The 10,022-nt window shown below is 46.6% G+C and overlaps 1 protein-coding gene across 1 annotated transcript; it reads right to left on the bottom strand.

Annotated features, from left to right (window-relative positions):
• Window positions 1-7,503: 7,503 nt before the first annotated feature.
• On the bottom strand, window positions 7,504-8,040 carry LOC114224596 (transmembrane protein 14A). Its single transcript, XM_028123824.2, has one exon. It carries the CDS (start codon window positions 7,963-7,965, stop codon window positions 7,666-7,668), a length of 300 nt encoding a protein of 99 aa, XP_027979625.1. The 5' UTR covers window positions 7,966-8,040; the 3' UTR covers window positions 7,504-7,665.
• Between the last annotated feature and the right edge of the window lie 1,982 nt (window positions 8,041-10,022).

Genomic DNA, 10,022 nt, shown 5'->3' with positions numbered 1-10,022 from the left:
GACTACAGTGATATTTTAAGCACATGTCAAAATTGTTAATATGTTAATAATACTGTAAACATAGCACAAGTGTTGTAACCCTGTTTTGGTATTACTTCTTTTCTTAATATATCACAAGCTTCAAACACTGAAAGAGGCCTGGGTATTGACCATGAAAAGACCCTGGCCCATCCACTCATCCATCCATCCATCCATCCATCCATCGAACCATCCTTCCACACACCCAGACACCCACCCTTCCATCCATCCAACATAATGTCAAGCTCATCCCATACACCAAGCCCTATGTTTGGTGCCAGTGATGAAGAGATGATGAGAACACACTACCTGTCCTTGGGTTGTTCACAGTGTGGAAGAAGAGGAATAAGTATGAATCTGCACAGAAACCATGGTGGTACAGTCATCACCTTGATGATTCTGTTCACTTCATTATTTTTAGAGGGAAGTACTAAGGAAGACCTGCCCAAGAAAGTAACACCTCAGAACACCTCAGAGGGCACTAGGAAAAATAACAGTAGGATTCCCCAGCAAGAAGAGTTCTTCAGCTTCTGGGGTCATAATACCCTTGGAAAATATGATGAAAATGATCTTTCTAGATAAGGGCATACACACATTTCCCCTTTTCCACAAGTGAGTTTAAAATTCAGCTCTGTCACTGGCTAGTCATGAGACCTGGGGCCTCAGTTACCTCATTGATTAAATGAGAGGAACAATAGTACTTATCTGCCTCTCAGGGTAGCTGTGACAAGCAAATGCAAAATTGTGTGTAAAGCACTTGCAGAGACGTGGGAATCAATAAGTCAGAGTTCCCTTTCCTTTCCCTAAGTGGAATTTAATTTTCCAAAAGCAATGAGACGACAACATAGCCAAGAGGGTAAATTGATCTTTTCTTGATTCCTGTGGAGTCTCTCTCTATCTCTCTCTCTTTTTTGCCTCTTCTGTCACCCAGGTTAGTCTGTCTGGCCTCATTTCCCAACTGGCTTTTTATAGCCAACGCCTCAGATTACTTGGAGCCCCTTTGGGTACCGTACCATAGAGATGTGATCCCTGCTTAGGGCAAGAACTGCCGTTGGGGAATCTTCTTTCCTACCCGAAAGGACTTTAACAAGGGATGGGGTGCTGTGTCAGGCCTGCAGGAAAACACCTCCACCACCCCAACTCATCTCTTAGCTTAACTTCTAGGGTCTGTATCAATTTCCCAGGGCTGCTGTAAGAAAGTACCACAAACCGGGGTGCATACAACAACAGAAATGTATTCTCTCACAGTTCTGTAAACCAGAAGGGATGGTTCCTTCCAGAGGTTCTGAGGAAGAATCCATTCACTGCCTCTCTCCTAGCTTGTGGAAGTTGCCTGCAAGCCTTGGCATTCATTGGCTCATACAGCAGCACCCCAATCTCTGCTGTCATCTCCTCCCCTCCCTGTGTGTCTCTGTGTCAAATCTCTCTCTCCTTTCTGTAAGAGGACACTTACCGTCCAGACAATTCAGGACGATCTTACCTCAAGATCCTCAACATAATTACATATGCAAAGACCCTTTTTCTAAAAAAGATCACATTCCCAGCATCTAGGAATTAAGACGTGGACATTGTTTTGGGGTCCACCATTCAGTCCACCACTACGGGTCTTATTTTGAACACAGTCCAGCTTTTACGAGCCTGCTGATATGGTGTTGGTTTGTTGTTGGTTTTTTTTAATAATATCACTACCTTTGAGTCAGGGGGAAAATATATCAGTCACAAATTGGTGCCAGACATAGTGCTGGGGGTTGTATATGCATTAACTCACTTAATCTTCACAAGCCTTTGTAGGAGGCAGATGATATAATCATCTTTATTTTGCAAATGAGACTGAGAGTACTTCAGTAATTAGCCCCAGGTCACAAACGGCTAGTATGTAGTGAAGTTGCATTCAGACTCATCTCTACCTGATTCTGGAAACCGACTTTATTGAGTGCTGACCCTGGGCAAGGCACCGTTCTATGTGCTTTGCAAATCAACACACCTCTAACATTCATAATCACCTTACCAGTTACATACATTATTAGTAGCCCCTCCCCTCTCTGTGGATGAGGAACCGAAGGCACAGAGAGATTTAGTAACTGGCCCAAGGTAATACAGCTAAACTCCCATGACCCTGGATGTCCTTCATCTGTAAGATTTGGAATGGAGATTTACTGAACGTCTACTCTGCCAGGCACTATGTGTTTTTTCACATGGAGTCCTCCATGGAAACTTGCCATACAGATCTTATTCTGTTTTACAGGAGGGAAACTGAGGCTCAAAGGCATGAAATAACCTGCCCATGAAGTTTGATATAAACCAGGTCTTTGCAAGTGGTCAGCTGTGTTCCTTCCACTAGCCTTCACTGCCTCCCAGAGTCATTGGGAGGATCTAGGGAGATGATGGATGTGACTGGGACAATTATCCACATAGGACTCCTCAAACTCATCCTAACTGCTGTTGTCATCACTATCAAAGTACTATCACATTTGCTCAACCTGAAAAGTCCAAGGCCAGGGTCACCAATGCCCAGGGGGTGCTACTGGCTTGCACAGCCCTGATCTGCTCCTAACACTTCTGAGAAAAAATTACATAACCTGAGGAAAGAAGGATGAGTTGGCATGAAGCACACAGTTCGGTCACATTGTAGTCACGCTTGGAGTGTCTAATTAACCATCAAATGTATGCCTCCTGGCAATGGTTGAAAAGAGGGTCAAGACAGAGCCACTCACCCCCTACATACACAAAGAACTGAGAAAGTAGAACAGGGAAGCTCAACAGAGCCACACCTCACCAAGGGCCAAGGGCTTCTCAAGGTGGGCCCAGGTGTTAACAAGGCTGGGTGGGGCTGGAGAATTGAAGGGAGGCTAGAGTTGATGTCATCAGGAATGCAGTTTCCTTATATATATGCTAGAGGTCAAGGGACAGCAGTGATGCAACCACACAGGGCATGTTCCCCAACACACCAGCTCTCTCCTGAATCCCCAGTGTTTCATTTTGAATGATACCATCAGGCCTGAACTGTTAGCCCACCTTCACTCCTTCTTCACCCTCAACTCCTGTGGGCCCGCTTTATGGTAGTTGCCCAGGTCCCAGAAGTCTCCTCAGCTGCTCTGCCTGGGGTCCCCCACTTTCTCTCTATTTTTAAGATTTATTTATTTATTTATTTATTTGCGAGAGAGAGAGAGAGAGAGAGAGAGAGAGAGAGAGAGAGAGAAAGAGAGACAGCGCGAGCCTGTGCATGGGTGGGGGGGAGAGAGAGGGAGAAGGAGAAAAGCAGACTCCCCGCTGAGAGCAGAGCCCCTCATGGCTCGATCTCACAACCCTTGAGATCATGACCAGAACCGAAAGCATGAGTAGGGATGTTCAACCGACTGAGCCACCCAGGGGCCCTGCCCCACCTCTCTCTTGAGAAAATGTTCCTCAGCACTGTGACTATGTGACTCTAGGAAGTACCCTACCTCACATCCCCAGTGACGCTGTAGACAGAGGCCAAACTGTTCTCCTAAGATAGAAGCTTGGCCAATCTACATCCTCTTCTGGCATTTTTCAAATTGGAGCTGGAGATAAGGACATTCTTTGTTCTTGGGTCAGTGGCCTGGAAGGATTTGAGCTTGAGATCGCCCTGTGGTCGGGTTTCTTCCAGCATGGAGAACGCCAGCGTCCAGGGGGAAAGAATGAAGCTGACCCATAAAGAGAGGAGAGGGGAGGAGAGCACAGGCCTAAGAGCTTTCTTCTTCCTGATTGCCAGCTGTATCCAAGGCCAGCCCTTGGCTTGAGCACAGGAACCAATACACTCCTTTCTCTCTCTCTCTCTCTCTCTCTCTCTCTCTCTGAAGATCTTATTCTAAGTCATCTCCACACCCATCGTGGGGCTCAAACTCACAACCCTGAGATCAAGAGTGTCAGGCTCCACCGACTGAGCCAGCCCGGCACCCCTGCGGTCCTCTCCTTTTTGGTTTAAGCTCACCTGAATTGTGTTTTGTTTACTTTCAGTGAAACAGTTCTTATACCCTGCACATGCCAACGAGAGTCACAATTATTCTGTGTAGTCCATGTCATTGGGTGCCTTAGAGCATTTCTCTGAGGCGGCCAGCCCCATTTAACAGATGAGGAAGCTGAGCCACTGAGGACTTAATTGTCCTAAGTCCCACAGCCAGTCAGCAGGAAAGCCCAGAATCTGTGCTCTCCCCTATCCCTTGCTACTAAAAATTATTAACTTCATCCCAGTTACAGAAGTCACAGTCGTCCTTTCTTCTGTCCCCTCTGCCATCTGCCTCCTGCAAAGGCCGCTTTATTCCTTGCCTAGTATAGTGCAAAGCACCCTAACTAGTCCCCCTGCTTCTCCCTATCTCCAATCCATTATTGCCCAGTCAGTATTCCTAAAGCATGCTGGTTATGTAATTTACCCAGCTAAAAAATCTTTGAGGGCTTCCCATCGCCTATTCAATTAACTTCTTAGCCTGGCATTCAAGGCTGTTCACAACATGGGCCTAATCAATGTCTGTATATTTCTCTCCCTTCCTCTTGTTACTTGCTGTTGAGGTTCCCACTATACCAGACATGTGCCGTGCATCCCTGCGCTCAAGCAGATCCTCCATCTGAACTGCCCCTGTGCCCACTGTGGAAATCCATCTGGTTCCTTAAGGCCCATCTTGGAGACTGTTGCTTTCATTCTCCCTTTTTAGGCCACTTTTCACATTCTTTGGGATATTATAGCAATTCTGAGATTTTTCTCAAAATCTTTACCAAGCCAAGAGTGTCAGGAAAACAAGGTCTGTGCCTTCTTTCCTGATTTCATTCAACATACATTATTCAGCGCCTTCTGCATGATTGGCCCTCTGCTATGTGCTAGAGATAGTAAATTATATTAGATAACATGACAGGCACTATTCTAAGGATTTTATGCACGACAGCTCACATAAGTCTTACAATAACTCTACAAAGTAGGTCTTGTCACACCCATCTTATAGATGAAGAAACAGAGGCCCAGAAAAGCTAAGCAACTTGCCAAGGTCACACAGCTAGTGAATGGCGGAGCCGGGATACAGAGCCAGGCAGTCTGGCCCCGGAGGCCATGCTCCTAAGCAGTATGCCAGGCTGCTTTTGCAAGTTCTCTTCTCTCTCATGACTCTTCCTAGGTGATCTTACCTACTCTTGCCTCTTCATTTCTTTAGTCTTGCATTCACTCGTTTCACATAGTTTCACCAAGTGCCCACCATGAGCCAGGCACTGATGGGGATTCAGCAGTGCAGTAGGCTAAAGGATGGCCCCAAAGATAGAGCCTCATTCTAATCCCAGAAACTGTCAATATCCCCTTATATGGCAAAAGAGGTGATTCAATTAAGGCTCTTGAGAGGAAGGTAGCCTGAAAGATCCAGGTGAGTTCACTGTCATCACAAGTGTCCTTATGGGAAGAAGGCAGGGGGATCCAAGTCAGAGAGAGATGTGATGACAGAAGCAGAGATTAGACTGATGCAGCCACAAGCCAAGGAAATCTGGAAGCCACTAGAAGCTTTTTTTTTTAAAGATTTTATTTATTTATTTATTTATTTATTTATTTGAGAGAGAGAGGGAGCAGAAGCAGGGGGCGGGGCAGGCAGGGGAAGAGGGAGAAGCAGACTCCCGGCCTGAGCAGGGAGCCCCACTTGGGGCTCGATCCCGGAACCCCGGGATCATGACCTGAGCTGAAGGCAGATGCTCAACTGATTGAGCCACCCGGGCGCCCCATGGAAGCCACTAAAACCTTAAAGAGGTAACAAACAGATTCTCTCCTACAGCCTCTAGAGGGAGTATGGCCCCACAGACACCTTGATTCTGGCCCAGTGATACTGATTTTAGACTTCTGACCTCTAGAAATGTGATAGGATGCATTTCTATTGTTTCAAGCCGCCCAACCCGTGATAATTTGTTATGGCAGCCCTAGGAAATTAATACAATGTAAATGTGATCTCTGTGCTCATGGAACGGATAGGACAGATACTAATTTTAAAGACATCGAGAAGGTCATGGAGTATTACAAATGGGTAGGAAGTTTCTATACCAGCAAGCCCACGGCCACAGCTCTCCTACCCTGTCATGCATGTGAGGCAGCCCCAGGGATTAGATGGCTGGGCAAGGGCTGGGACAGAGTCAGTGTACTGAACAAGCATGGCAGGAGTACATTTTGAACACTGCCACTGAAAACATGAATTTGTCATGGTATTGCTTTATGAGACTGAAAATCAAGGGATCTAATCCTCATTTCTGTGTCCATTAGCATCTTCATAAATGTTACACAGAGGCTCTTTTAGCCCCCAGTCCAGAAGAATGCCTCTCTCCTTTGTTAAGATGTGCACACAGGTTGCTGTGGAGGCCATCCTGTAGCCACTTAAGTTGGCCTGACAAGTCGGTCACCTCCATTACAGTGGGTGGTAGTGACTGCTTTTTTTGTTTTGTTTTGTTTGTTTGTTTGTTTTTAAGAGAGAGAGAGTACGTGTGCATGCACACACGTGAGGGGGTGGTTAGGGGAGGGACAGACAGAGCCGGGGCAGAGCCTGACCCAGGGCTCCATCTCATGACCCTGAGATCATGACCTGAGCCAAAATCAAGAGTTGGACACTTAACTAACTGAGCCACCCAGGCGCCAGGGTGGCCTCATAGAAAGACTATGAGGCCATGGCCAGGTTCAGTCAGACACAGGGGCATGACTGATTAGCAGTGCCTGCCCTGAGCACACATTTCTGACTATCCTATAGAGCATTGTTCTCAAACTTTGAACTCCCATCAGAAGCACCTGGCGGGGGGTTTGTTAAAACACAGATTGCTGGGCCCCACCCCAAGAGTTTCCGATACATTAGATTTGGGGTGAAACCTAGGAATTCACATCACTCACAAGTTCTCAGGCAATGTTGATGCTGCCGGTGCAGGCACTGCACTTGGCCGACCACTGTCCTAGAGTGTTTCTTAAATTTTAACCTGAGTATGAATCACCCGCAGTCTTTGTTAAAAGGTGGATTCTGGGGGCACCTGAGTGGCTCAGTCGTTAAGCGTCTGCCTTCGGCTCAGGTCATGATCCCGGGGTCCTGGGATTGAGCCCCGCATCGGGATCCCTGCTCGGCGGGAGGCCTGCTTCTCCCTCTCCCACTCCCCCTGCTTGTGTTCCCTCTCTTGCTGTGTCTCTCTCTGTCGAATAAATAAATAAAATCTTAAAAGAAAAAAAAGGTGGATTCTGATGCAGCAGGCCTGGGTGATGCCCAAGATTCTGTATTTCTTGTAAGCTCCCTGGCAATGCCCATGTTGCACCATGGACTACACACACCTTGAGTGGAAAAGAACTAGAAAACCAGTTTTCAGTTTTGGTGGCGTGGCACACAAGTGTGCCACGGACAATTGTGAGGTGTCACAGGTAATTTAGAACTAAGTACTTTCTTTTTTTTTTTTGAAAGCGTGTATAATGATTTATTAAATATCTTTAACAAAATCATTATTTGACAAGTAGAAAACAGCTGAGTTTTTGGTTTAAAAAAAAAATCCCTCAAACTCCTGTTCATTTTGGAGCATTTCTGTTGCTTCTAACGTAAAATAAGACAGTTAACATTCCACGTTGAAGCTTATCTTTTAAATACAAAGTGTACGCTCTGCCCGTAGAATCACATGAATTTAGTCTTCAGTTCCTTTGGATTCTCAGAGCAGCAATAAGACAAGTCTCAGAATCATCATGAGGCTTAAACCTGCAACCAGCCCAGCCGGCATGATTTTCTTCGATCTCTTATACCTCACACCCATTATGGTGGCCAGGAAGAAAGCTGTAAACAGTGACAGTTTGACATCTCGCTTGTCATTGGAGACACGGTAGGCTCCATAGCCAGCCAAAAATCCAATAAAAAGACCAGCAATCAAAGATGGAACACCGCCTCTCCGCTTATATCCCAAGATGCTTCCAAATGTCACAAGGGCCGCATAACCGAAACCAATCAGGTCCATTGGCAAGGTTGCAATTCTACTGCTGGGGTTGGGAAGCGGTCCCCGCGGCCAGCGCCTCCCGATTCTGCATGCTTCCTCCCGGCACTGGGCCTAGAACTAATTACTTTCTCTAAAAACAACTTAGGGACGATTCCTTACTTTCCCCATTTAAATAGTCTTTGAGTACTTGTGTAGTATGAGAGAAAGATGCAATTATAGCAAATTTACCAGGAACTGAGTATAGACTCAGAGACCATATCATCTCTCTCTTTTAGCCATTAAAATCTCCTTTATTTATACAACCATACAGAGTTATAGGAGACCAAGGGGACCACACTTGACACTCCATGCCCCAGGGAAGGGCAAGAGAATGCCATCTCTCTACATGGGTGACCCTCTAAGGACTGGAAGGGCTGCCCTTGGAAGAGTGTTGAGGGAGGTGGGGGCAGGCGCCCCTTCTGAAGGCATCACTTGCTCCCCAGGTAGTTACTGGCCCTGGAGGCATTGAGTGATGTCTGGAAAGCTGTGTTAAGGGAACTGGAGGGGGGATAGCCTGGGTGTGCTTTCGGAGTGGCCCAGGCCCAGCTCTCCCACCAAGCACACCCTGGGGTCTAGCTGGCTTCATGGCTCACCTAGAGCAGGGGCATCTGAGTTCCTCCCAGCATGGCTCCCACCCAGGTCCAGGAGGATGGAGAGGAGCAGTTGGGGCTTCAAAGAAAGAACATGGCATCTTCTGGCATCTTGGCAAAGCTGATCCCTGAGGACACTCACCCCTGGTCGTGCTGCCCTCGAGAACAGTGTAGTTGTCTGCAGTGTACGCCGTGCCTCTGAAGGTCATCCATCACGTGTAGAGCAGAGAAAGGCTATGATCACAGGGCTAGAGTGTTAGGATGCCATCCTTTGGAAAGGACATCCCACTTTCCCCCCCTAAGCTGAATCACAAGGACAACATGAATGGTGAGAAAAGAGATAGACAGTAAGCTCTGTAAATAGAAGGGCAAGAAGGAACATGGTAGGGTGACCGATCATCCCGGATTGCCCAGGCTGAGAGCTTGCTCAGGATGCAGGAATTTCAGTGCAAAAATCTGGACAGTCCCAGGCAAACAGGGAGGGCTGGTCACCCAAACATCCAGCCTCTTTCTTCTGCTCCCCTCACATTTCAAGTTCAGGCACTCCATTATCCCCGCCCCTTTCCAAACATACCATATTCTCAGGAGAGTTCATGTTCTTGGTGCGGTTCTGGAACATTATCATTGCTTATAGAAAGTTAGCCATTATCACTGCAACTGTGGGCACTTTTAGAGACACATGGTATAACCTCCAGCTCCCCCACCTTTCTACGTCTCCCAAAAGGAAGAGGAAAAGCATGGAAGAGGAGAGGGATGGGGAGATTTAGAGGAGCTCTTATGTGGGCAGGAAACATGCACAGGTAATTTAGAACTAATTACTTTCTCTAAAAACAACTTAAGGACGATTCCCTAAGTAGGAAGTAGGAAGTAGGAGTAGGAAGTTGTATTTCCAGAGGGGAAGAAAAGATATCACACATTTCCTTTTCCTCCCTGGGAGTTCCCTTCTAGCTAGTTTTGTAGACTTTCTTTTTTTTTTTTTCCTTTGTTCTGTGCCTTGCTTGGTATGATGGGCCTATGAAGTAAGCCTGAGGCTGCCTGTTCGTCATATAAATAAGCTCTGATCTTTGTGGATAAGCATGGTTGGACAGACAAGAGAAAATCAGTCACCCAGTAACCTGCTGACCTGGGGTCATCCATGGGAGTGCAAAGCCCACACATCCACAAAAGATAATCAATCGTACTTGAATATTCCAGGAATCCCAGGCTTGGGTTTTTCTCACACTAGCTCATCAACAAAGGGAAATAGCAGAATAGGGTTCCCTCTTTTGGGGGGTTTAAACTTCTTCTTGGACTGCAGGGGAGAAGATTTAAAACTAAATTCAAATGCAACACTCATGTTTAGAATCCAGATGCATTAAAACCTCAAGGTGATGTCATGGTCTGCAACTTTCCCAGAAACCAAAGAAAAATCTTTGGTCAGCAGTTAGATGGATTGCAGTATGTATGGAG

This window comes from Eumetopias jubatus, unplaced genomic scaffold, assembly GCF_037043125.1.
Source record: "Eumetopias jubatus isolate StellerSeaLion01/CBP00866 unplaced genomic scaffold, mEumJub1_p1.0 scaffold_11, whole genome shotgun sequence".
NCBI classification, from domain to species: Eukaryota; Metazoa; Chordata; class Mammalia; order Carnivora; family Otariidae; genus Eumetopias; species Eumetopias jubatus.
This window is presented reverse-complemented; position numbering and strand designations above follow the sequence as displayed.